Below are 27,433 nucleotides of genomic sequence, written 5' to 3'. Positions count from 1 at the left end.
GGGATTTCCCAGGCAAGAACACTGGAGTGGGTTGCCATTTCCTTCTCCAGGGGATCTTCCCAACCCAAGGATTGAACCCCTGTCTGCTGCATTGGCTGGGTGGTTCTTTACCTCTGAGCCACCAGGAAAGCCCCTTTGAGCATTTATAAAAGGTTTTTCTGTTGAATGTTGTCTCGGAAGGCCCAGGGTAATGAAAGAAGCCTGGGGTGGGAGGAGGACCTGGGTTCTTGGGCCATGTAATGAGCAGACTGAGGATGATCTTTGTGATACAAAGCTCTTGACAAAGCCATGACATTTTCTCATGCCCATCTAAAGTTATTCAGTTCAGTTCAGTCATTCAGTCGTGTCCGACTCTTTGCAACCCCATGGACTGCAGCACACCAGGCTTCCCTGTCCATCACCAATTCCCAGAGTTTACCCAAACTCAAGTGGATTGAGTCGGTGATGCCATCCAACCATCTCGTCCTCTATCGTCCCCTTCTCCTCCTGCCCTCAATCTTTCCCAGCATCAGGGTCTTTTCAAATGAGTCAGCTCTTCTCATCAGGTGGCCAAAGTATTGGAGTTTCAGTTTCAACATAACTCCTTCCAATAAACATTCAGGACTCATCTCCTTTAGGATGGACTGGTTGGATCTCCTTGCAGTCCAAGGGACTCTCAAGAGTCTTCTCCAACATCACAGTTCAAAAGCATCAATTCTTCTGTGCTCAGCTTTCTTTATAATCCAACTCTCACATCCATACACGACTACTGGAAAAACCATAGCCTTGACTAGACGGACCTTTGTTAGCAAAGTAATGTCTCTCCTTTTTAATAAGCTGTCTAAGTTGGTCATAACTCTTCTTCCAAGGAGTATCTAAAGTCATATTTCATGTTTATTTTTACAATTGATTTAACATACCAAGAATAATTGTTATAAATTGATATTTAGGTATATAAACTTTATTTTCACAATTTAGTTTTTCCCTGGTGAACAGAAATTGCTTTCATGTCTCTAACATTTAAATATGAAGTCATATCTAAGGACACATAAACTTAAATGATCACCATAATTACTATATTTAATTCTGATTCATTAGGGGACTAATTACTTATTTTGTGAACATGGAAGACCCCCTGTAATTTTTTTCCCATTTTGAACAAGGGCAAAGAACCTGAAAAGTTCAATTTTCAGTTTGCTATTTGTTTGTAAGCTCTAAGGATATTATAACCAAAGGCTAAAATGAGTTTTTGGCAGGGTTTGAAAGTTCCTATTTTGGGTGCTATCCCTCTGCCTCCATCAGCTTGAACTGAGAATTACTGGTACTATACATAATTCATTAATTTCAACTCAAATCATTTCACAAATGTTAATATTTCATCTTCATCTATGACTGCACTGTAAAATACAAGATTCTTAAAAGCCATTGAAGAGAACTTAAAAAATAAAATTTATTAATCAGTTAAACCGTACTATGGGAGAAAGTTAAATGTGTATTTTTCTAAATTTTGAATTAAAATTGGGGCAGCCTGTGCCAGCTAAAGCACCAAGCAACATAGTTGAGCTTAGACTAGACTAGACCACTGGCTAGCCACTGTGCAGATTCTCTGGGGTTTGAGACATTCATGTCTACCACATATCTAAATTCTGGAAAACTGGAAGAACATTAACACACCTCTTAATTTAGTAAAAGGAAAAATTAAACTTCTAAGACACACCAAAATCACATTTCTCTTTGAGAGTGATAGTTATTTTTCTTTTCACAAAATCACAGCCTTTTATTTTTTCATTAGCTTTTATTAGATCTTTGGCATAATTTTGTCAAAAGTATATCCATGGGAATAGAATCAGGCATAATTTTGTCAAAAGTATATCCATAGGAATAGAATCAAAGTGTGTGACCTAGCTGGGGTCTTATCCTCATTGTTAAGGGGACTTCATAACTGCATGACCAGGTCCTAAATTGGACAGAATAAACCTTACAGGAGGTCTGTCTTCTTGGTAGATATAAAGAAAACACAGAAATGCAATTCTGAGGTTAACTTCTTTAGCTATTAGTATCATAACAGGGCCTGTAAAGTCCGCTTTGCAGTATGGAGTGGAGGCCACTCTTCAAAAATAAGCATGATCTCCCAAACCCTGCATCAGAGGTCATGGGAGAGACAAAAGAAAGGCCCTTCTTGAGTCTAAAATTCAACTCCCAAGTTAGGATTCAGGAAAATTAAACCAATTATTAAGCAGAAGAAAATCTCCTGCGTATAATGACTGTCAGCTTGTACAAATCAAATCAAAAATTTAAGAGTTCTAAGCAAATAGCTGGAGAAACAGATAAGATAAATCTAAAATGGAAGAAAAGGTGGCGGATTCCAGCTGAAAATACCAACTTGAAGATGAAAGCATTTGGGTAGAAGCAACCTCCTGGCCGGAAGGCAAAGAACATAAACGAATATTCCCACCAAAGGGCTGGAAAGGCCAATAGAGGCTGTAGCGGGTCGGTTTAACTGAAGGCGGTTTCCACCTCCTCCATTAGCTGGGCCCCAATTGGAAGCGCAGTGCGCGGCGCCGCGCTCCCAGTCCGCCGCTCGGGCGGGGCGGGGTGGGGCGAGCGCGGGCGCTCTGCCGGCGCAGAGGCGGGGCGGCTATATTACGTGCGCGGTGCCGCCCCTGCGAGAGGACGTTGCGTGCTCGCTCGCGTCAGGCGAGTCTCCGCGTCTCCCTCGCGAAATCGGTGAAAGGAATTGGCGCCGTTCGACACCAGGCGGATCCGCTCTGCAGCACGAACCCACCTCCAGCCGCAGCCGCAGCCGCCGCCCGGGCCGAGGAGCAGCCGCAGCCGCCGCCAGTGGCCGAGTGAGCGGAGCCGAGTTTGAGCCAGCACCTAGCGGTGAATCGGGGCCTCACCATGAGTTCCTCGCCTGTTAATGTGAAAAAGCTGAAGGTGTCGGAGCTGAAGGAGGAGCTCAAGAAGCGGCGCCTGTCCGACAAGGGCCTTAAGGCCGAGCTCATGGAGCGTCTCCAGGCCGCGCTGGACGACGAGGAGGCCGGGGGCCGCCCCGCCATGGAGCCCGGGAACGGCAGCCTAGACCTGGGCGGGGATTCCGCCGGGCGCTCGGGAGCAGGCCTCGAGCAGGAGGCCGCGGCCGGCGGCGACGACGACGAGGAGGAAGAGGAGGAGGAGGAAGAAGGGATCGCCGCCTTGGATGGCGACCAGATGGAGCTCGGGGAGGAGAACGGCGCCGCGGGGGCGGCCGACTCGGGCCCGATGGAGGAGGAAGAGGCCGCCTCGGAGGACGAGAACGGCGACGACCAGGGCTTCCAGGAAGGGGAGGATGAGCTCGGCGAAGAGGAGGAAGGCGCGGGCGACGAGAACGGGCACGGGGAGCAGCAGCCTCAACCGCCGGCGGCGCCGCAGCAACAACCCCAGCAGCAGCGCGGGGCCGCCAAGGAGGCCGCGGGGAAGAGCAGCGGCCCCACGTCGCTGTTCGCGGTGACGGTGGCGCCGCCCGGGGCGAGGCAGGGCCAGCAGCAGGCGGGAGGTAAGAAGAAGGCGGAAGGCGGCGGAGGCGGCGGTCGCCCCGGGGCTCCGGCGGCGGGTGAGTGCTGCGTGGTTGGTTGCGCGCGGCGGGAGGCCCGCGCGGGGTGGGGACCGTGCCCAGGCCTGCCGGAGCCCCGCAGGGGGGGGGGGGGAGGAAACCCCGCCGCGGGAGGGAGCCCCCCGGGGGGCGGGGGACTGCTGGAGTGGGGCGGGCGGGGCGCGGGGAATCCCGGGTTAGGCGTGAGGCCTCGGCTCGGTGTGTGACGGCGGTGGCGGCGCCTCCATTATGTGGCTGGAGAGCCGGGGTGGGGAGGGGGGGAGGCTGCAGCTGCCGCTGGAGGGGGAGGAGCCGCGGAGGCGCCGTCGCGCTGCGTGCGCGCGGTGCGGGCACATGTCTCGGGGGGAGGGGAGGCCCGGGGCCCCGGCGGCGCGCCGTGGCGGCTCCGGGCCGCGGTATTGTGCAAGGCGCGCCGGGCTCGGGTGACGTCACTTCCGGCGGCGGGGTGGGGTCGGGCGGGGCCCGCGGCGAGCAGTACAATGCGGCCGCGGGGAGCGCGGGCCCGGCTGGGGGGAGGGGAGGGCGAGCGGGGCGCTTCGGCCCCTCCCCCTTTCCTGAACGCTCTCTGGGGTACACGTGGGCTCCGGGCCTGGGCCGCGCTAAATTTTCATGTGCTTTCTGGAATATTCGAGTGAACTGGCAAAATTAGCAATGTCCTTAGACTGCGTCACTGAATCCAAACCGATTCCAAGCAGATTGTTGTTTGAATTCTTAATTGAGTCGTTGGTTGAAATCACAATGTACAAGTCGAGTTTTAGGGAATCTCCACCAAGAAAGGGATTTTCTGCTTGTTGTGGCGGCGTGCCGTGGTGTCTTATACAGCGGTGTCATGTGTTGTAGGAGACGGCAAAACAGAACAGAAAGGCGGAGATAAAAAGAGAGGTGTTAAAAGACCTCGAGAAGATCATGGCCGTGGCTATTTTGAGTACATTGAAGAGAACAAGTATAGCAGGTAGAGATGCTAACCTACTTTTGGCACCTGTTCCTTATTCTTTGGGGAAAGTTGTATCAGGAGACAATTCTGTCTTTCAGAGCCAAATCTCCTCAGCCACCTGTTGAAGAAGAAGATGAACACTTCGACGACACAGTGGTTTGTCTTGATACTTGTAAGTGAAGCTGTTTCTTCCTCGTTCCTCCCTCAGTTATCAAATATGGTTTTTGGTTACAAAATGTTAGAAAACTTAATGCGTGTAAAGGGTTCTTTTAAAATTAGAAAGATGGTGGCTTTTATTCAGATTCTGGTCACTTGATTTAGTCCAGCAGTTATATTGATAGTTTTAGAGGGTCCAGCAATTTGATAATTTTTTGGTATGATATTAAAATTCTCATTTGTAGGAATGTGAAATGAATGCCAATATTTGACTGTCTTGCTAATGGAAACTTGTAAGACTACGTATAATTTGTCCCTGTAGGGTCTACAATAAAAGTAATGTCTTTTTTTTTTTTTTTGGTGGAATTATGTTAAGTGAGCTACTTGGGCTAGTTAAGTATTTATTAATGACTTTCCCATTAGCACATCACTATATTCCCTATTCTAAAAGATTGTAATATTACTTTCTCAATAACTGCTCTTTTGTTCTCAATTCCAGTTCAGTAGCTGCTGCTTTAACCTAAGTTGGTTTCTTCCAAAGACCTGGGGCAGCAGCAGTGGGCTATCACTGGGCCACTAGCTTTCTTCAGCAGCGAATGGTATCAATGGCAGCGCTGTAAATACTGCTACTTTACCCAGTTGGGTTGCAATTGAGTAGGAGGAAGTATTGCAAACCTCTAAATGGGCCTTGGCAGTCAGATTCCTCATTTTTCTCACTTACAAAATCATTGGTTTAGTATTTTGATCGGAAAGTACAATTTTGTGATAAACAGAAAAAAGAGTAGAAATAAATTGCCTAGAGGTAAGGTGTCATCCTGTCCTGTAGATCTAAGGAGTTGAATCTTAGATTCTCCTGTTTTGGAATACATATTTTATTTAGATGTGTATGGTAGTGTAAATGTAAGTCTCTTTTTATTAGATACTGTTTACATATAGTCAATGTAGTGGAGTCTTTTTTTTTTTGAACTGTACATGGAAGAATAGTTGAATGTTTTATGTTTCGTTGCGTATAATTGCCGAGCTATGAAGCAATGGTTTAGGAAGATGATGCTGTCAAAAAAGGCTTTTTAGCTCATCAAGGGATACCAGTTTAAGTGCATTATTGGGTTCAAGTATAATTTGTTGAACATTGTATCAGAAATGTAAAGAGCAAAGCTTATGTAAGGAATTCCAGACTGTAGGTTTAATTTCATCTCACCAGTAAAACTTAGAAAGTAGCTTTCTTAATTTAGTGTTGTTTCCACTGAGAACTCAGAAGGTGCATGCTAATGAGCCAGTGACCCATAGGTAGCTAGGTTAAAGTCATTTTGGATTTGGATTTACTCCAAAGTGTGTAGTCCCCCATTCTTATTAACAGGCATATCTGGGGAAAGGGGACCTAAAATGCTGTAGTAGTAACAGCATTGATGACCAGGTTTGTATGGTATAGACTGAGATTGCCTTTTTAACAAGTTTTAGCAAAGAGTTTAAGATCTAGAACCCCTGTAAAGTGAGGATCAGCAGCTCATACTCTTTACTTTAAAATACTTGGTCATGGCCTCCCTTCAGTTTTATTGTGGCACTGGTAAATTCTACCTGGTCTGGCATGCTTCACTTTGATTTCCTGCTATCCTCTACTGCTTGCCTCTAAATCAAGGTAAAGAGCAGAGCAGGTATGTATAAATGTCACATTGTCTTGATTATTTTATATACTTAAAATACACATATACTAAACCTTGATATTTGTTAGCTGCATAGGTAGCGTATGCTTCAGTTCATAATTTGGCAGGAATGACTTGGTGGGAGTGGGGTTTAAACTGAAAATTAGAACAGCATCTGTAAAAATGTAGTATGCAGCATTCAGAAATATGTGAAAATTTAATAACAGCTTTGTCTACATGGCAGATGTTTATAGTGGATATCAAAAGAAATAATACAGCATTTAATATAATTGCAGATAATTGTGATCTACATTTTAAAATATCAAGAGATCGCCTCAGTGCTTCTTCCCTTACCATGGAGAGTTTTGCCTTTCTTTGGGCTGGAGGAAGGGCATCTTATGGTGTGTCAAAAGGCAAAGTCTGTTTTGAGATGAAGGTAAAAGTAGTTTTGCGATGTTCTTTTTTTCTTAAGCTTTGTGAGGTTTTTTTTTGCCTGATATCAGTGGAACTTGTATTTTTTTCAAGTTTTTGTGGGTTACAAGAGGGACTAACCCTATGTTTTATAGTAGTTGAAGATGTTTGTTATATTAGAAGTTGCCATGTAGATAGAGCCAGCATAATTTTTATTTAGGGTGTTCATTTTTTTATCGGGCACTTGAAAGGCCCACCAAAGGTTTGAAAAAAAATTTGGTTAGGCTCCAGTTTTTGTTGTGAGGAAAACATGTTAAACAATAAAGTTTAGTTGGTTTTGAAGTATTGAGAATATATAATTTCAACATTTTTTTTTAAATGTGAATCAACCAAGTAAATTTTCAGCTTCAAGTTATAAGCCCTTAATTTTTGAATTTCTTACAAATGTTGGGGGGAGCGTAAATTTGGTGTGTCTCTGTACTTAGTAGCTGAAGAAGAATTAGCCCATTGCCCAAATGAAATAAACTAGGGTTGATTGAGTGGTTTATTTTCCTTGGTTCACAGTTTATCTGTCTTTGACTTTCAGGTTACAGAGAAGATCCCAGTGAGGCATTTATATACGAAAGATATTGATATACATGAAGTTCGGATTGGGTGGTCACTAACCACAAGTGGAATGTTGCTTGGTAAAGTTTCCATTTGAGTATCTTGGTACTCATGAGTGTTTAGTGTTTGATTTCAGTAGTTAGCAGGCATTGTAAACTTTTTGCCTGTTTTTTAGAGATGAATAATAGTAACATGAGCATAGGCTAAATTTTGGCTTTTCTTTCTTTATAGTTACTTGGTTTATGGCTGATGGCTCAAATAGAATGTTATCATGTTATGCAATTTGTCAACTAGTTAAATAACCACCTAGGTTTTTTATATCTAGTATAAAGTCAGTATAGTATACTCTTGAACCCTACATCTTGAAAAAATAATGGGTCAGTTTATTTTGGCGAGTTAGTTGATTTAATGAAAGTTAATTATTTTCTTAGGTGAAGAAGAATTTTCTTATGGGTATTCTCTAAAAGGAATAAAAACATGCAACTGTGAGACTGAAGATTATGGAGAGAAGTTTGATGAAAATGATGTGATTACGTGTTTTGCTGTAAGTCATAGCTAAATTTGTATGTAAATGGCAAGTTATTAGACAAGATGATGTTAAAGTTATATCAGTATCAACTTTCAATTACTGATTCATTTTGACTGAAAACATGAAATTGATCCCCAAATCTAGTCTTTTTGGATAGTATTAATTTCTGTTTGTGGACATAGGTGTTTTAATTGTTCACACCAAGCTATTTAAACATATAACCTAAATATCCACAAGATAAGCTTTACTCCTAGGTTGTTTTTTTTTTTAAGAAGTGTTACAAAAAGCATATTAAAACCCATTAATTTTTCTCTCCGATTAACAGAACTTTGAAAGTGATGAAGTAGAACTCTCTTATGCAAAGAATGGACAAGATCTTGGCATTGCCTTCAAAATCAGTAAGGAAGTTCTTGCTGGACGACCACTCTTCCCACATGTTCTGTGCCACAACTGTGCAGTTGAATTTAATTTTGGTCAGAAGGAAAAGCCATATTTTCCAATACCTGAAGACTATACTTTTATCCAGAATGTCCCCTTGGAGGATCGAGTTAGAGGACCAAAGGGGCCTGAAGAGAAAAAAGATTGTGAAGTAAGTCACTAGAAAAAAAATTTTTTGAAGCTTGGCTATAGTTCTGCTTAATTTAATGCTGTACTTGTTCCCATTAAAAGGTTGTGGAAGTTCAAATGTGTAAACTGGGCTTTTCTGTATTTAAAAAAATATTTAAAGAATTCTTTCCATTGTAGGTGGTTATGATGATTGGCTTGCCAGGAGCTGGAAAAACTACCTGGGTTACTAAACATGCAGCAGAAAATCCTGGTAAATACAACATTCTTGGAACAAACACCATAATGGATAAAATGATGGTAAGTAAAATGGGCCTGATTTCAGCATTTTTAAAAGACTAGAAGGTATTCTAGGTAATACTTTTTTATCCATTTTGTTTAGTATTTTAGAGAGATGAGTTTGGACAGTTAAATGTTTATGTAAGCAGGTGCTTTACCTCTAAGGTAAACTGCTTTCTTTCCAGTGACTAGACTCCATTTTCTGTAGAAGTTTTTTTAACTCAATTATCCAGTAGATAAAGATGAGTTGATTGTTATTGGGTGGTGTTACAGGATAAAATGTCCTTTCTTATAGCATTGAGGAAAGGCAATGTTTAAATTTTTTTCAATTTAAAAAAAAGGTGGCAGGTTTTAAGAAGCAAATGGCAGATACTGGAAAACTGAACACGCTGTTGCAGAGAGCTCCACAGTGTCTTGGAAAGTTTATTGAGATTGCTGCCCGTAAGAAGCGAAATTTCATTTTGGATCAGGTAGGCTGTAACTTTGAAGTTGAAAAAACTGATTAATTGTAGAATTAATGTTTGAGGTTATAAACTTTTTTTTTTTTTTTCTGAAAGACAAATGTGTCTGCTGCTGCCCAGAGGAGAAAAATGTGCCTCTTTGCAGGCTTCCAACGAAAAGCTGTTGTAGTTTGCCCAAAAGATGAAGACTATAAGCAAAGAACACAGAAGAAAGCAGAAGTAGAGGGAAAAGACCTACCAGAACATGCAGTTCTCAAAATGAAAGGCATGAAGTTCTGTTACGTTAAATATCCTGTGATTTGTATCTGCTAACTTAATGTCAGTAATAACTTTCAAGAGTTAAATTAACTGTAAATGAACATGTATACTTAACTTGTGTTTGTAAGGAAATGTAATTACAATATGACTAGGTGTTGTGTGTTTTGCAAGAATTAACAGCTGATTGAGAGTATTAGGCTTTAGGGTTGTGAATGTGTATGTAGTGGGTTTGTAGGTTAATATGATTTTATGTTTTGCAGGAAACTTTACTCTGCCCGAAGTAGCTGAGTGCTTTGATGAAATAACATATGTTGAACTTCAGAAGGAAGAAGCCCAGAAACTTTTGGAGCAATATAAGGAAGAAAGCAAAAAGGCTCTTCCACCAGAAAAGAAACAGAACACAGGCTCAAAGAAGAGCAATAAAAATAAGAGTGGCAAGAACCAGTTTAACAGAGGCGGTGGCCATAGAGGACGTGGTGGATTCAATATGCGTGGTGGAAATTTCAGAGGAGGAGGCAAGTTATTTTGAGTATTATTTGGTCCAAGGTTGAAACAAATGGTACACTTCTTTCTAGTTTGGGTCTATATGTTACTTAGGTGAATTTAACATAGGAAGCTTTTGATCTGCATTATCTTAGCTGTCTTAGTAAGCATGTCTAGGTTATGTTGAATGGTTAAACATTTTTCTCCTGAAATGAAGGAATGGTGCAAAAGAACCCTAAGTCTCATGTAAAGAAGGCAGCAACACACTATTAAATGAGATGTTTCTTGTTTTCTAGCTCCTGGAAATCGTGGTGGATATAACAGGAGGGGCAGTATGCCACAGAGAGGAGGTGGCGGTGGTGGCAGTGGTGGCATTGGCTATCCTTACCCTCGCGGCCCTGTCTTTCCCAGCCGCGGTGGCTATTCAAACAGAGGGAACTACAACAGAGGGGGAATGCCTAACAGAGGGAACTACAACCAGGTAACCATTTAAGATCTCTGCAGACGCTGATTTTCTATATAATTTAGTGTAAAAGGTTAAATATGATGGGCAGCCTCAGTTAAGAATACAGTGTATATGCATAATTATGATAAAATGCGTAAAATTCATTAATGTTAATTTTTAGGTTCACTAACTGCTAATAGGAGCAAGTCAGGTGTGATGTCTCTTAGTGAATAAAGTTAATCACCTGAAAGGAAACCCAGCAGAGTGCTCAGAGGTTTCATGGCTGACTGCCCATCCATCCGTTTTCTGCAGCTGTGTCCCCTCTTTTCCCTTTGCCCCATAGATAAACCTAGCAACTTGTGTTCTGAGTTCTTTAAAGATTTTTTTCTTTTTTGTAGAACTTCAGAGGACGAGGAAACAATCGTGGCTACAAAAATCAATCTCAGGGCTACAACCAGTGGCAGCAGGGTGTAAGTAATTCCTTATGTGCTTTTATGTACATTTAATTGTATTTTGAGTTCATAAGAATCAATCTTGAAAAAAGATCTTGTCCAGGGACTGAAGTGTTTATAAATAAGTATTACAGGGCAAGCTGTGAGCTGTATTGCAGTTGTAGCTGTATACTATCTTTTGAAGGCGAGATAGGTTGGAGTTTGCTGTAACTTAATATTTTTTAATAAAGTAATATTTAATTCGTATGTTTTTTTTTTTTTTACTGATAGCTTTAATTGTATAAACTAACCGAAGTCGTAATGTGTTTCCTTTTGTAATGTGTATTGATAATGGGATGTTAATACTAACTAAATCTGGCTTGATAAATCAGAGGAATGACAGGTATAAATTTGTTTCCAGCAATTACTCTGAATTAGATTGTCATTTCCTAAAAGCAATTTGAGTGGCTTATTGATGTTTTTTCTTTAAAAAAAAAATTTTCTCTTACAGCAATTCTGGGGTCAGAAGCCATGGAGTCAGCATTATCACCAAGGATATTATTGAATACCCAAATAAAACGAACTGATACATATTTCTCCAAAACCTTCACAAGAAGTCGACTGTTTTCTTTAGTAGGCTAACTTTTTAAACATTCCACAAGAGGAAGTGCCTGCGGGTTCCTTTTTTAGAAGCTTTGTGGGTTGATTTTTTTTCTTTTCTTTTTTGTACATTTTTAATTGCAGTTTTAAAGTGAATCGTAAGAGAACCTCAGCATTGTGCACGATAAGAGAATGTGTCAGTATTTCAGGGTTCTACATTTTATCTGTAAAATGTGACTTTTTTTTTTATCACAACAAAAGTAAAATGTTGCTTTGTACCTGGTGTCTTTTATTAAGAATTTACTCCCCCCCATTTCTCACAGAGATAACAGTCGGGAGTCATTGTCACAATATAATAGAAATGTTAGCAACCAGATTCATGTAAGGACTTAGTGGTCCTCATGAATTGCATAAGACTCTGTACTGCTCATATTACACTCCATCCTCTCTGTAGTTTGCTGAGTAGTGGAGGGGTAAGCTAAATAGTAGTTTTTGACAGTAACTGGGAAGGCTCTTTCTTTTTAAATAACAATGGAATTGGCATATTTGGGAATGAAGATAAAATTTGGAACGAAGATAGAGAAGATGGAGTGTATGTAGAAGGGCTGTTAAAAAATGTAAAACTTGGTTGCATTATTTGTGGAGGCTCAAACTTGTGAAGGTTTAAGTACCATAATTTTTCCATTTGTTCTGCATTTTGATTCTGAAAAGAAAGCTGGCTTTGCCCATTTCTTATTAAAAAAACTTGTTGTAAATCCAGTTGTCTAATGGGATCTATATGAAGTTAGCTATGTCTGTATGCCCTTCTCCCACAAAATACTGTATAACTAGTGTGCTTGTAGTAGTTAACTCCACCATCTTTGTAAGCTAATGAAATTGTGAGTCACCCATTTATATCTTAATTTTTAATCATGTCAGTTCTTGAATGGGTATCTCCTTAGCCTGCTGATTTCTTTTTCTTTCTAAAGAAAGTGGGTGGAGAAATTAATTTAGACGTTTGTTTGCAATAAAAAGAATTCATTTTACTCTTGTTTTGGGATTCTCGCCATCAAGGTTCAAAATCCCTTTATGAAACTCCCAAGAGGAGAAAATTTAAGTGTGTGCTTTCTGGACAGCTTATTCTTTACTCTGCACTTGGAACATTTAGGTTTTAAAAACTTAAATGTATATTGACAATTGACTTAAAATTATGAAGTTGAACTCTTCCCTTCCCCTCCCCCCTGATGACTTTAAACATTTAATGAGGGGAAAAGGTACTGGCTGGGAGAAGTTAACACTCAGTTTACCATCTTTACAAAATGCTAATGGCTGTCCTCAACTGATAATTATACATCTATATAATACATGAAACTCTGGGAACAGATGCTTTTAGAAGCCATCATGCAAGCCAGTCAATACTACACAACACTGCTAACTTAACTGTAGTTATGTGATAACATTAGATCCCCTAATTGTAATTTTATTGGGTTTGCACAGAACACTTAATCTTCTAAAGGACCCTCACTTAAGGTGAGGAATCAGGAGTCAAACTGTAGAACTAAAACTTGACATCAGTTTAGTGTTTCATTGGTGGTACAGGTTTCTTGTGGTAAGTATAGGTTTGTTTATTTTTCTGACTGCCTAGATTTTTGTTTCAGCCATTTTAAGTCAGATTTTTAACTTCAGAAATTTTCTTGCTGAAAGATGAGCTGGAGTTGAGTTTCAGATGATGGTGTAGGTTCCGTTGAGAATGTTTTGGTCATTAACACACTTGCCATAGGAATACTTAACAGTATAAGATAGTGTCTCAAGGGCTTTTGTCTTTTTTAGCAATTGCAACTATCTGCATGAGCCTACTTTTCAGGATGCATCAGTATTACTAGAATTGCATAGACTTGTCCAGGGGGAAAAAGTAAGCTTTGTTGCTAATCAGTGTTAAGGTGTCCTAAATGTTTTAAGTACTATTGAAAAACCTTGGATATACGTTCTAGTTCAGAACTGCGTATTTTGCTACTCTGATCATTGCCATGGGAAAGTGATGGCCAGGGGACAGTTCTGTAGGCTTGTTGTGCCTGTGTAGCACAGAAAATTTGGGAAAGAGATAAAAATGTTGACAGAAAATGTTAGGTTTTAAGAAGCAGTTTCAGGGTCAGAATTACTGTTAACTATTACTATCTTCATTTGTATGAAATGAAACAAATCTAGAGAATATATAAGAAATTAAGAAGGAGGAGTGCACCATATAGCAAGCAAGAGAAAAAGTTGATGCCAAGTTTGGCAGAACAAGATCTATAAACAAAAAACTTGGTTTACTGTTCACCTCTCCCCTTGCCTACATCCCCTCTATGGCAAGCAAAACTGGATGAATTTCTGAACAGATGTCCCAACTACACCTTAGAAAACTTAACCTGTGAGACTGTTGAAGAGATGCTTTCACTAGAAACGTTTGCATATCATCCTGAGGCAAGAATTGGATTAGATTGGTTACTTGTACAAAAACAGCATAAAGATAGAAATGATAAAAGTTTAAACTGAAACTGCAAAAAGTTAACTTTTTGATGGTTGGTTACATCTTGTTGCTCATACCTGGCCTTGGGTGGAGAGCTCCAGCTCTGACTGAAGAGCCTGAGACTGACTAGCCCTAATACACAAACAGCAAGGTGAGACCTTAGGATGAAGGCTGAATCCAACCAGTTGGACACTGAAGTGACAAGCTACGTTAAATGTAGAAAACAAGCTCTCGTTTGCCTTAGGATCCTGTCTGAAAGTAAGAAATATGAAATTAGTTTTAAACTCTAGCAACAGGTATTAAGCATCTTAAAAACAATTTTTTTTCAAGGAAAGATGACTCAGTATTTTTCAACTCTTGGGGAATTTACATTCATGGAAAGATTGTGTGCTGTGTATGCCTCAGGTGTGGGAGGTGACATGATTTCCTATGAACTTAATATATGAGGCTTTTTATCCTAGGATTGTTGTTTAATAGGTTCCATTGCACAAACAATGTTTTGATAGTATTTAAGGCAGTGGTGCAAACACCTTTTAGATAGGAAGAATTGATTGTAGATCTGGAAGTGTGTTTCTGATCTGTTTTGAAAGCCAAAACCAGGATAAATATATTAAGGAGAAATTAAGGAAGGTATAAACTTGTATCTTGGTAGTCCAAGTTGAAGATTTTGGTATTAGACACACAAAACAGTTTTCATAATTAACATATAACTTAAAATGTCTGTTTTTTAAAAAAGTAGAGCCTGTAGGACAGAAAAGTCATCCACTTTTCAACCCCCCAGAAGACTCATTTTGGAAGGAACCTGATTCTCCTAAAGCCAGTTTTCTAAAATTCTTAAGATGTTTGAATCTAAACTTGCTCATATTTCTTGGGCTCTAGAGCTCAAAAATGGGTTTAGATTTTAACATTTTAGTAATACTTAATGAAAGTAAGGATGTATGATAATGACCTGGCAGTAAGTTGCAATGCTGAGTTTATGTATTGGAACTCTTTCTTACACGTGAGTTTTAAGGAACCATTAGTGCTTTAAGTAAGAAGCTTAAGAGCTGCTTCAGATCCCTTAAAAGATTGGGATTACTCATGTAAACTTCAGTCTCTTAAAATTATTAGTTGCCTTAAACTGAACTATAAATGTTTGAGAGTGCAGTATTTTTGTGATAGTGGAGAGCCTTTTCCTTGCATGATCTTGAGATGTGTCTTTTTGGCCGTCAGTCCCCAACTCCTAAACTCAAACATGCAGGTAATAGATGTAGCCAGTTTAGTGCCTAGAGTTTTATTTGGGTTGTTCTAATGACCAATTTTTAACTTAGTACTATTAATCATACTACATGTAAGTACTATTAATCATACTACATGTACATGGTTACAAGACAATATACATTGTTCTCCTAACTACTGTTGAAGAGACTTAACTAGTCCTTATTAACCCTGATAATAAAAAAGTAAATCCTTAATTAATTTGTTAATGACCTACTGGACTGGTTGGTTTTAGTGTGTGTCCTCAAGTGTGTTGCAATAGAAAAATTTAAAACCATGACCTTACATTAATTTTAAATTTATAAGCTTATACATTTGAACAGGTAATAACCTAATTTTTAAATTCTGCTAATCAGGTGTGCCATTTTAGTTGGTGGTCACAGTAGTGACTTTCAACCATGGAAATAGCTGGACCTCAGAAAATAGCTTTAGGTAGGAGGGTAATGGCTAACAAAGATAACACTTAAGTGAGAGTATATACATACATACATATGTATACTTTCACATCCTAGCCAATCAGAGATTCAGGTGATAGGTTACTATTTAGTTTGCCCAAGGAATTTAGTCCATGAGGAATAGTAAACTGAACATAGGTAGAAATATTACTCAAAAGGTTAACCCAGAATACTCAAAAAGGTAACACCTGTACATGGTGTGATCAGGTTGAGAATGTGCTGTTCATGTGAGAAGCTGAATAAGTACTGTTCGACATGTAGACAGTTGGTAGTTTCCCTTATGACTGTGGATCCAGTATTATGGGAGTAAATGTTGCAGGTAACTGGCCAGGACATCTGTAATCTCTGGTTTATATGAGTTATTGGGACAAGAACTTAATCACGTACTTAATGTAGTCAATTCTAATTACTAGGAATATTGTAACTTTTTTCTCCTTTACTAGGAATCAACATAAACTTGGATCTTGACAAGAAACAGTGGTTTTGCTTTTAAATAAAACGGGATTTGTTGGTATGAGAAACAGTTGAAAGTGATAGCATAACAGTCCAGGTAGATGGATATGGAAAGGTTCAGTTCCTTAAACATTTCAGTTAAAATCAGTGCTACACCAGTGGCACAGCAGTTACTACTGCGAATGTTCAGTTCAGCTTGGGTGTCTGCACAAGCGGACATTCTGTAGGGACAACAGGCTTGGAAACTAGCGTCGAGTTTGGAACCTATAAACACCCAACTGCTTGTTGTGTGTTCTTCCTGCCAGTCCTCTAATACTCCCATTACATGATCTTACAGGAAGTAAAATTAGTTTTGGCTAGTAAAATATTTTACACTTGCCAAGCACTTGAGAAGCATTGCCACAAATTAGCATCAGCCGAAAAATATTTTAAAAATAAAAGTAATCAAGAACTTTGAGACAGGCACTGTAGACAGCTTGCATAGCATGAAATCTTCTAAAGTATTCAGGCATACATAGAATAAGAACAGTTGAAGCTTACTTGAATGACAGGACAATCATTTACCTTAGCTATTATTAAGGTACCCTTTTAGTTAAGGGAGATGGGAGAGTCATGGTCAAGAAAAACAGAAGATTCCAACTTACTGGTTTTTTTTTTTTTTTTAAATAAAGCAAAAGATAATGTGCTGATTTAAGTTTCATCTCCTTTTCCTTAGTCTGTCCATGTGAATGTGCTGTGTGGAAGAGTAAAAGGGTCCAAGTAAATGTGTTCCAGTGATTCCAATAGGTATTCCAAATTAATTGCTGCTTGTACGTTTAACAATTGTTATATTGGGCTTCCAGGGTCTCACCTTAACTAGAACTCTTAAAAGACAGGGGAAAGGGAGAAATTAGTAACTAGGTGGGTAGATCTGTCTATAATTAGAAGGAAAAGAGTTCTAATAGCTTCTTTGTATACCTGAAATGTGAAGCACAATGTTAGTTGGTGCTCCTCTTGCAGAGTACAAATAGGGCCAAGTCCTTTTAAGATTATCATTCTAATGGTTCAAAATCCTCCTGTTTAATGTTCTGTATGTTTCAACACCCCACTTGTAGTTTAAATACTTCACAGTATTCTAATGCAGAGAGATCTAGAATGCTTGTCCTTGGGTTCCCACAATCCTGCCACTATGGTAAATGCACAAATAAGCAGTTTATAAAAACTTGGAAAACCATCTTTTGGATAATGAAGTGATGTACATTTATATCAAAAGTCCATTAAATCAGGAATTGAAATCTAAGACAAGGACTTTCATACATGCTTCTGAACTAGCATAATCAAACTTAGAAGAAATTTTCCTCACTACATACTTCAGAATAATGTGTTTTGGTGGAATGAGAGGACTTGGGTGCTACACTGACGGGAAATAAAAAGATCAGGATTTCCTCAGTGAAATAGTTTTGTTCTGTCAAAACAGTCTCTTAATGGCTTTTGAAGAGCAGACAGCTTGGAGTAAAAGGTATAATTCACAATCCTTCCTTTTATTGGAGAAAAAAAACATAAAAACTAGGAAAATGTTTTTCAAGCAGGCTTAGAATTTAGATAGTAAAACATGTTTTCATTTCACATGACTTGTCCTCGGGGCCTAAGGAGGAACATTTTAATGAAAATTTACCCTGTAAGAAACCAGTTTGTGTTGATTTGAATATCCTAAGGGTGGGCCATAAAATAGGTGTTTCCTAACTTACAGAACTCTGTAAGTTATTCTTAGAAAAAAGGTGGAACAGGTAACTGCCCATGTGAATATTAGTGAACAACATAAACCTTTGACTTTATAATATAGTCAGTGGTAGTTTTCTCAAGACAAAAATACAGATACTTGCGAAGCGTATAATCTCTAGAAAATAAAAGGCGAACGCAGTGGTCAAAAAGACTCATAAAATGTTTGCAACACTGATGAGTAGCGCCTACATTATAAACTTTGAAATGTAATACTTTGAAAAATACTGTGTAAGATAATTTGTCCCTAAAGCGTCTCTTTTTCAGAGAAAATTTACATATTGAACTTAATGCACACAAACCAAAATACCCTGTGTGAGATAACAGTATTTGGGTGGTAGAAGATAACACTGACCTGATTTGATGACCAATGGATCATATTTTTAAGATGCTTCCGAAAGATATTTTATTCTAGAGGACCATTAAAAACTACAATTAAAACAATCATTGTACTTTTTCTACTTTCCTCATTAAGGTATTCTGCTTTCCCAAAGTCATGTACCTTACATGACTTAAGGGGTGCCTTAATCCCCATCCACCAGATTTTTACCTAGGAATAGAAGGATTCAAACCCTATTTGATACCTAGCATTTTGCTGAAAAGTGTGCATAAACAGGAATCCTGAATTTATTATATAGACCTCCTCGCATTATAAAAGTGAAGCAAAGGGAAACCAGCGATGGAGTAGAGGTACGTAGACTGGAGAGATGCTTGCAAATAATGGTACTAGGGATAGTCAAATTTGTTGGCAAACTTGCTCAATATAAATCACAAGTCCAGAGAACAGTTAATTTTAAAAACCCTGAGGTTCTTTTATTGAAAGGTAAAACAAGGAAAAAGGAGGGGTGGGGGATGAGGGGGACTGCATTAAAGCACCTAAAGATAGTAGGTATGATAGACGAGCCACAAAAAGTTTTAAACCTACTAATGACGACAATTCTATTTTAATCAGCTATTTAGCTGGTACCTACTGCTATATCACGTAGTGTGAAAAATCGGATTTAATGGAATAATGAAGCAGTGCAGCTGAAGCCTTCATGTGGGCCTGGAAGGTAGGTTACTCTTTCAGCTGAAGTGTGAAAAGCATGTAAGCTGCTGGATGAGAGGGATTAGTGAATGTTTAGTAATTCAACTGACTGTTAACTGCTTTATGCCAGACAATTTTATTGGGAATGTAAAGATAAAAATTGACAGGGTTCTTAGCTGTAGTCAGTGACCAATGAAAGTGTCTACCACTGTTGGTGTAACAGATGAAACAAACTAATATGAGAGCCTAAATGAAATGATGATGAACCTAATTCTAGAAGTCGGTGAGCAACAGGAAATAGGAAATAGGAGAAGGGCACTCTTAAGTGAAACGAAAAAGTGAGCAGAGGTGAGTTCAGTTCATGGTGAGCCAGAGGTACACTGGCAGTAGGATTGGCAGGATTTAGCAGCTTGAAGTTGGATGGCAGAGTGGAAGATTGGACTGGAGGAACCAGAAGTGGAAGTGTCGGGATCAACTTGGAGGCCTTATTGAAAGTATCTAATAGCAATGTGTGACACAGGCACAGAGATGTTATGTGGTCCAGTAGTTCATTTTGTATCATCCTAGTAGTTCAAGAAGAAAATGTGCTAACACTGTAAATTTATGAAATGACATTTGAAAAGTAATCCAAATAAGTATTTAAACCTCTGTTTTTATCCAGGTCTCCAGTTTGTGCAGTCTGTCTTCTGTGAAAATGAATTAACCTTGTTACTGGTGAAGGCCTTGGAAATTTTTGCCAGCTGAGAGATTTTTCTCTTAACTTGGGGTAAGATTTAATAATACTGTGCTAGAGCTGGAAGGGATTTAGTTACTTAATCAATTGGCCTGATTTTATATGTTACATGTTATTAAAATATGATCAGTTGTCATCAGTTTCCCACCTACCCCACCCTTTAGAACAAATGGCTGTCACATCATGGAATTGTTCACATATTCAGGTCAATTTGAATAATGTAGACTGCACTGAGCTTTGATTTATGCCAGTAACAGGAGGCAGGTGATCTTGCGAAACTTGGTTCTCCAGTCAGTGTCCAAGGTTCTCCCTGTGGTGGTAGCCAGATAATTAAGATCAATAAAGATCAGAACAGTGGTCCCCAACTTTTTTGGCACCAGGGACTGGTTTCGTGGAAGTCATCTGTTCACCTCCTGCTGTGCAGCCCAGTTCCTAATAGGCCATGAACCAGTATTGATCCTGGGCTTGGGGATCCCAGATTTGGTCTACATGCTTGACAGTGTCACTCATGATACGGATGGTATTTGATAAACCATAACACTTGTGTACCCTAAGCAGTAAGAAGGTGGGCACAGGAGGGAAAATGGTACTTTTCTCATGAAGTGAACTGGAGCAAGCCCTACCTCTCCTTAAAAGAGGCACAAAATAAGAACAATGTAAGTCTTCAAGACATCTTCCTCTATTTAGTTAACCATGATAATCAATAGGCAGGCCCAGGAATAATGCTGTAATTCTATCCACCAGTGTTCATTCCTTAACCAGGAAGGCCTCTAAGCTTGTGTTTTAAGTATTGATATTTACTAAAACCAAAAATGGATGAACGAATGAGTGAATGCTCTGGGTTTAATGGTAGCCAATTTATTATTATAAATGTCTTTACATAATGGAACAACATGTGTGTAATTTTGCAATTCTTCCTTTGCACCACACAAGTTTCAGAAGATATTTTTATGCATGCCATGTGCAAGTTTAAATTCTACTTAAAAATAAAAACCCTGCATACTTCCAAGAAATATTTAGAGCAGCTAAAAATCACATTTCCTTTCTGAGAGATAACTCACCTGTTAAAATGGGAGAATACAGTCAAGCAATGGGTATATTTTAAAAGTAACAATTGGAAAGCGATGATCTGTTAATTTCAAGTCTGATATAAAGTCTTTGATAGAGATCAGAAAGTATCCATTTTTAACAGGGTACAGTAATGCAGTTGTGACTTTTGTTTTTAAGGCAAGTCTTAACATCCAACTGAGATTTTATTTCTTGAGACAGGTGTACTCACTGCTTACTATAAGGAAACACTTAAGTTAAACACAAAGATTATTTGAAGTGAGTCCATCATGCTATACTGACAGTAGATACAGAGCCAGAATAAGTTTGTAAATACTGACACGTGTAAAAAAGACTGCAGCTTACACATACTTTATTTACTTGATTGAAAGCTGTCTTATGGTACATAAAATGTTCTCTGTAGTTCATCTCAGCTTTGTTCACAATGAAGTGAATTGTATCTGGGTTTTCTATGCTCAAGACTGCTCAATTGCTGCTGCTGCTGCTGCCATTGATGTGTTTTCTTGCAGGATCAAGGTGGGTACTTTCGTATAAAATCTTGTTTTTAATTCCTTCTCTGGCAAGTCTTTCCTGGATTCTTAGCTTTGCATAATTATACCTACAGTGGAACCTAGTAAGGAGAACATGAATAAATTACCAATACCATACCTATGGCAACTAATTTGAAATTTTTAAAAGCTTAAAGATGACTGTCAGTGGCACCATAGGCAGGGATGAAGTGAGCATTAGGATAAAAGGTTGAGGCCTTCCTAAATGAAGTATAAACCCTGACATGGCATTAATGCAGTGTCTGATGTCACATTCATCTGTTCATTTGACAAATGACACAAAACACATGTGTATATATACATATTTAAAAGAGTAAAGGCATTCCAGCAATACCATTTTGTAAGATAATCTTCAGTAAGGGTGGGAATCTCCCAGTGGGAGATTGCTGAGTATAGCATGTGCTTTGGAATTAGATTAACCTATTAAAATCTTGAATACTTAACACTCATACCAGCATCCTAAAGTCACCACGATAAATCCTCCTACTCCAACGTCACATGATCTTCTAATTCTGCCTGTCGAAAGGAATCATAAACACTGTAATCGGGATTGTGATACTTCATCTAGATCAAAACTGTAAACACATAAATGTTTTTTATACATGAAGAAAAACATATACTCACTAGTTAACAAAAAATGTCGAAGAAAAACATATACTCACTAGTTAACAAAAAATGTCGAAGAAAAACAGATATACTCACTAGTTAACAAAAAATGTCCAAGGCCAGCCACAACAGATCCTAATGAGCCATATAATACCGAATCCCGTGCACAGGGAATGTTTTCAACATCTAAAATTCCTAGGAGTTTAAAGGGCTAAGAAAAATAAAAAATTACATTGAGTAAAAGAATATTTTACTTAAGGGTGGTTTGGCAAAGATTAAAAACAAACCATCCTGCTTTGGTATCTAATATGAATGAATCTAAAATGTAAACCTTGAGAATTTGACCAGAAAGTACTAAGTAGTAGAGTAAATTAAACCTGAATAGATTATGGTATGCTTATGCCATAATTTGTTAATCAGCTGGTTTGGAGATAGGGGCATACGTTATTTCATGAGTTTCTTAAATATCTCTATGGAATCTCTTGGGGATTTGGCTATCACTGAAGGTAAAAAGCAGCATAATTACAATTTGAGAAACAGATGGGAAAGTGAAATTGTTCTAACCATGTTACTTATAATATTTAGTATACTGTTTTAAATTCCTTTGAGGATGACTGCAGATTTTATCTGTTAACTAGTAACAGCACTTCAGTTTTGTTTATAATAATAAATATTTTGACAAGTCCCTTGTCTGTTTCCTTGCCTGTGATACGAAGTTGCACTTGATTTTATTTCTTTGTTGAAGTACATAGTAACCACATCTAGATGTGATGAAAAAAAGTGGAAATCTAAGAGGGTTGGATTTTAGTCTCAGCTCTGCCACTAACTTCGGTAACCTGTAGGGTATTATTTTTTATTTGGCCTGCAGTCTGTAATGAAGGGGTTCAGCTAGGTGATAATTTAAGTTCTTTCAAGTGCTAAAATGGTTTTTAAATTCTTTGTACAGTCTGCATTGGATTTATGGGTTTGTTCTCCCTCTTTGAAAAATACTGCCACCAAATACTGCCACTTTAAGTGTGACATTTTCAACCTGATGTCTTGTCGCTCTCACTACTTTCGGGTTGGGGCGGGGTAGACATTTTTTAAAGTCACACTTAATGTTTTGCTGCAGCACTCTCCTATTCATTTGGGGGAAAATTTTTTTCCAGTAATGTAACTTTTAAAAAGGAAGTCACTTGCCCATTCTTAGGAATGAGATGATACCTAGATGGTAATATACTATAAGGGAAAAAGAAGACTGGATTGAAGAAATAGGGAAAGGACAGTGAAGGGCAAGTTGGATTGAAGAAATAGGGAAAGGACAGTGAAGGGCAAGTTAGATTAAAGGTTGAAACATAAAAGGTATTCTTGACTGTTTCCTTTGGCTAAAGCTTCTGCAGAAAACACAATGTGACTTGGTTCCTAATAAAGCAAAAGTTATATACTCAGATCACTGTTTTTTTTCTTTGTGCCTGTCCCCCGCCGCAACACGTTTGAATGCAGCAGGTGCTTCTTAAAGTTGGCAGACTCCAGTGGAAGGCTCTTCAGTACAAATCTTCGTATACAAGAGGTTGGGATTTAACTTCTAGGGTTTCATTTAATTTAACAACAACAAAAAAGATTGTTCCTTACCTTCAGGTCAAGAGCCCAGTGGCATTTATGGGCCCAGAGGGGAGGGTGTGAACTGTTTTGCAGGTAGGCCATTGCCCTGGGTGAGGAGAGGGTGCTAGAAAGACTGAGTTTGGGGGTGGTGGTGGTTAATGTCAGGTCTTAGAAGCGAGACCAGCAGCTTCTATCAAGGGAGAATGTTAAGATGGCTTTCCCATTTAAGCAGAGAATGAAAGGAACCATTAAGTGTTAGCCACAGCATGCCAGACACTGCATATCCCCACTAAGACAGCACAAGCTCTTTCAAGGCATCTGGACCTTTTCATTCGGATTCTCCTCCGTAATGGAGTCCTAATGTAACCCCAGGATACACCAGAATGTGCCAGCTTTTGGTGGTTGGGGTGGGGAGGCACTTGGATAAAATGGTCAAGTGCAGTTCTTTGCCAGGTGTGGAAGTAAGTGGTGGTAGAGTGGAAGCCAGTTTGACCCTGAAAGCCTGTCATTTTCATTGGAGCGTTTAACCCTTTCAAGGTTCACATATAGTAACAGAACTAAGGACATAAATAGATCTGCCTGTGTGCTTAATCACTTAACTCCCAACTGATGGCCAGACTTCTCCATGGAATTCTCAAGGCAAGAATACCAAGAGTTGGGTGGGGTGCTGTGCTCTCCACCAGGGAATTTTCTTAGGTCTACCTGCAGGCGGGTTCTTTACTGGTGCCACCCTGACTCAAAACTGGGTAAGGATATACTAAGATTTTTTTCCCCTTTCCTAGTAAGAGAGTTGTCACAGCCTCCTGATAAATTTGAAAGACCAGTGATGGCTTAAAAGCAAATACAGAATACTGTAATAAAAGTCGAGTTTCTACAATATATGATAGTGTCTGAACTGTGAGTCTCAGAAATGGAAAGAATAAGCCTGAAGTCCTTTTGAAGTAGTTCTACTTGTAACGTTCAAGGGATTTAGCATTCCTCTTTTATTTCCTAGTGAAGTCACGTCGCTCAGTCATGTCTGACTCTTTACAACTCCATGGACCGTAGCTTACAACGCTCCTCTGTCCATGGGATTTTCCAGGCAAGAGTACTGGAGTGGATAGTCATTTCCTTCTCCAGAGGATTTTTCCCAACCCAGGGATCGAACCTGGGCCTCCCACATTGTTGGCAGATGCTTTACCATCTGAGCCACCAGGGAAGTCCTAAGTAGTCTGCAAACTTAAGGTTCACCTGCTATTAAAAAATTAAAGCCTTTAAACATAAAGAGATTATATTTTAGGGTAAACGAATATTTTAAGCTTAGACTTAAAAGGGCAGCTTTACCAGCACACCTTGATGGAATTAGGAAAGCTCAAAAACAAATTTCTAAACCAGAATGCCAATTTAATGACTTACAGAGAATAAGTCAAATTAAAGCTGCTTCATTTTCCACTGTTAACATGTATCTGCTCCATCAGTGCTTGTTTGCCTTTTATTTCCAAGGAGGAGCTGGCCTTACTATTTAAAACTAGTCCTCACTGTGCAGCTGATTACTCTTAAGGACTTTGCTTCTAATGGTTATCCCTTACTTTAATTGCATTACTTGTTTTTCCTCTATTTAATAATCTCCAGTCTAGAAATATACAAATCACCCTCTCAGCACCGTGTTCCCCCAAGCCACCATCCCATTTTTCTGCTCTTTACTGCAAGACAGTTACCAATATGTGCTTCTGTCCACTTACAAACCTACCCTGCTTTTAACGCAGTTCAACAAGACATCCCCTACCCTCTACTGAAAGGGCACCACTGAGGTCTTCTAAAAAAGCCATTTTCCTAAATCCATCATACATCTCTGCACATGTAGCACAGATAATCATTTGACTTTGGAACATGTTCTTTGTTTCGCTTGAAATACAATATTAAAATTTTCTTTCACTGAATTTTCTTGTTTTTCAATGCGGTAAACCACCATCATGACCCTAAAATGACAGCAGTTGCCTCCTATCAAAGGTGAACAGTCATATATACAAGGGATAGAGGCCCACCGAAGATCCCAGTGTCATCACAAAGCCGTCTAGAATTTTGTGTTTGAAGTTAGATGCCTCTTGAAATACTCAAGTGTCAGACAAGGGTACCTTTTGTTCTACTAAAGTGTATTCCAAATGGCATGGTGTGAGACACGAAAAACAAGGCACCAAGATAGACTGGCAAACTGATAATAAATGTGGAAGCAATTTATCCAACGTTGGTTCATAACCATTGATCTAGGCCAAATTTATTATTAAAATTTTATTTTTTGGTTGAGCCAAGTCACATGTGGCATCTTAAGTTTCCCAATCAGGAACTGCACCCCAACCCCCACGCCCCCCGCACTGGAAGCTGGAGGGAAGTGTCCCATCTAGGGCAAATTTAGATGGAAAATTCCCCAGAGCAGCAAGAACACTGAAGAAGTAATCAAAATTTTCAAGCTGAGCAGATCTCCCAGATCTACAGATTTGGTGCAATGACTAACTGATCCAACGTTAATCTCTGGTTTACGATGTATAAAAATTTTTCTTTCTGCGTATTTTTTATGAGCACTTAATCTGCATTGAGGATATAAAAATCGGATTCTTCTCTTAAGGAAAACAAGACATAAATTAACTTCCAGTATAATGCTGTAATGATAACAGCTATGTACAAGGTGTCAGGGAGATGAGGACAGAAGCACCTTAGCTACCTTTGGGGAGTCAGGAGGCCCTTGCCAGAGATAGCCCTGTTGAGCTTTAATACACTTGGAGAGGAAAGCATGAGAACAATCACAGAGACTGAACAGTTAAGAGTTAGGTGAGGAGCCGTATACGCTTCCCAGGTGGCACTGGTGGTAAAGAACCTGCCTGCCAATGCAGGCGACCTGAGACTTGGGTTCCATCCCTGGGAGGGCAGGGCAACCCACTCCATTACATCACAGATCGAGAAATTCGATTTACCCTGAAAGCAATGGGCTGCTACAGCTGAGTTTTAAGCAAATGTAAAATGATCCATTTTACAGGGTAGCCCACAAAGACAACTGTCGATGATGGGCTGAGAAGGCAAAGCAGGACACGGTAAGCCAGCGAAGCTGTTGGTTGCATATAATGCAAACTCCACGTGGTTGACTGAAAACTAGTTAACGGGAAAAAATCGCAAATCTTTTCATATGATCCTCCTGTTCTGGATATAAATTCACTCGAATATAGCAAAGTGTTCATTTATCAGCATTTGCCCATTCCTCCATGTTAAAGTATACAGCCTTAGCACCTGTCCTCAGGGAACTTTAAAATCACTATTAGCCAATTACAATATGAGGCGCCTCTCAGCAAAATTTTCTTTCCACAGGAACGAGTCTTGGGGCCTGCAGTAAGTTATCGGTATCGGTCCTCTCATCCTCCTAGTTTGGGTCACTTGAATCGTGTCACGATAAAAATGGGCTGTACGACTGCAGAGAAGCTCATGACACGTGCTCCTATCCAGGGTCTCCCAGCTTCAGAAACTGTCCTTACCCGCCGCCCGCCCGCACCCCACGCCCGCCCGCACCCCACGCCCGCCCGCGTACCCCGCCGCCCCTGCCCGTCTTCCCCGAATTACCTTCCCCTTCCCGGGTTCCCCGGGCTCCGGCGCAGCCGCCATGGGGACTGTCAGCGCCGCTGCCCCGCCCCGCCGCCGACGGCCGCCGTGGGCGGACGCCCGCCCCGCCCCGCGCCTGCGTCCTCGCTGTCCGCCATTTTAGGGGACGTTTCCCAGTCTCCTAGGCGGCAACACCGGCTTTGCCGGTTACCTCGGGTGCGGCCGCCATTTCCTTTGTTCAGCTGAACGGGTCACGTCTTCACCGCGGCTTTCCCCAGGTCGAAGGCCTGGAGAAGAGGCGAAGGAAGGCCAGGGAAGCAACCATGCACCCACGCTCTTGGCACTCGAGGCTGCGCCTTTTCCCGCCCTTGCTCCTCCTCCGTCTCCAACCGCCATTTCTAACCGTCGTCCGCGCGCGTGCTCTCGCTCGCGTGCTTGGACGCCGGGCGCGTGCGGCGGGGGCGGGCGGGGCCGCGCGGAGGAGCCGTGCGCGCCGCCGCCGCTTTGTCCTGCGAACGGGAACCCCC

The 27,433-nt window shown here is 40.2% G+C and overlaps 2 protein-coding genes and 1 long non-coding RNA gene across 5 annotated transcripts in view; 2 read left to right on the top strand and 1 right to left on the bottom strand.

Moving 5' to 3' along the window:
• Nucleotides 1-21,216, top strand: part of LOC120880311 — a 23,619-nt gene extending 2,403 nt beyond the window's left edge. Inside the window, exons 2-3 of the long non-coding RNA XR_005725002.1 lie at nucleotides 15,661-18,831; nucleotides 19,468-21,216. This is a non-coding gene — a long non-coding RNA (uncharacterized LOC120880311). The remainder of the gene's footprint in view (nucleotides 1-15,660; nucleotides 18,832-19,467) is intronic.
• On the top strand, nucleotides 1,848-12,393 carry HNRNPU (heterogeneous nuclear ribonucleoprotein U). 2 transcript variants are annotated; one of them, XM_040263608.1, is made up of 14 exons: nucleotides 1,848-3,514; nucleotides 4,412-4,523; nucleotides 4,604-4,677; nucleotides 6,598-6,737; nucleotides 7,299-7,398; nucleotides 7,750-7,862; nucleotides 8,173-8,436; nucleotides 8,592-8,711; nucleotides 9,032-9,160; nucleotides 9,248-9,416; nucleotides 9,670-9,924; nucleotides 10,189-10,373; nucleotides 10,736-10,807; nucleotides 11,280-12,393. In XM_040263608.1, the coding sequence occupies exons 1-14, from the start codon at nucleotides 2,881-2,883 to the stop codon at nucleotides 11,331-11,333; spliced, it is 2,421 nt and encodes an 806-aa protein (XP_040119542.1). In that variant the 5' UTR covers nucleotides 1,848-2,880; the 3' UTR covers nucleotides 11,334-12,393. The 2 variants fall into 2 exon arrangements, with proteins under 2 accessions (XP_040119542.1, XP_040119541.1); XM_040263607.1 differs by having other exon boundaries at nucleotides 1,848-3,571.
• On the bottom strand, nucleotides 20,382-27,433 carry LOC120880310 (cytochrome c oxidase assembly protein COX20, mitochondrial). 2 transcript variants are annotated; one of them, XM_040263611.1, is made up of 4 exons: nucleotides 27,118-27,433; nucleotides 21,858-21,972; nucleotides 21,608-21,671; nucleotides 20,382-21,217 (listed from the first exon to the last, which is right to left on the bottom strand). In XM_040263611.1, exons 1-4 carry the CDS (start codon nucleotides 27,133-27,135, stop codon nucleotides 21,073-21,075), a joined length of 342 nt encoding a protein of 113 aa, XP_040119545.1. In that variant the 5' UTR covers nucleotides 27,136-27,433; the 3' UTR covers nucleotides 20,382-21,072. The 2 variants fall into 2 exon arrangements, with proteins under 2 accessions (XP_040119545.1, XP_040119543.1); XM_040263609.1 differs by lacking the exon at nucleotides 27,118-27,433 and adding an exon at nucleotides 26,928-27,097.

Source organism: Oryx dammah, unplaced genomic scaffold (genome assembly GCF_014754425.2).
Source record: "Oryx dammah isolate SB20612 unplaced genomic scaffold, SCBI_Odam_1.1 HiC_scaffold_21, whole genome shotgun sequence".
Lineage (NCBI taxonomy): Eukaryota > Metazoa > Chordata > Mammalia > Artiodactyla > Bovidae > Oryx > Oryx dammah.
Note: the sequence above shows the minus strand (reverse complement) of the source record. Positions and strands in the feature narration are given on the sequence as shown.

Coding starts and splice junctions, on each gene's coding strand:
- LOC120880310 (XM_040263609.1), bottom strand. CDS start 26,969: ATGGCGGCTGCGCCGGAGCCCGGGGAACCCGGGAAGGGGAAG. Junction 21,672..21,857: donor TGGACATTTTTTGTTAACTA/GTGAGTATATCT, acceptor TCCTTTCGACAG/GCAGAATTAGAAGATCATGT. Junction 21,218..21,607: donor GTGGTGACTTTAGGATGCTG/GTATGAGTGTTA, acceptor TCTCCTTACTAG/GTTCCACTGTAGGTATAATT.
- HNRNPU (XM_040263607.1), top strand. CDS start 2,881: ATGAGTTCCTCGCCTGTTAATGTGAAAAAGCTGAAGGTGTCGGAGCTG. Junction 9,161..9,247: donor GAAATTTCATTTTGGATCAG/GTAGGCTGTAAC, acceptor TTTTTCTGAAAG/ACAAATGTGTCTGCTGCTGC. Junction 9,925..10,188: donor TGGAAATTTCAGAGGAGGAG/GCAAGTTATTTT, acceptor CTTGTTTTCTAG/CTCCTGGAAATCGTGGTGGA.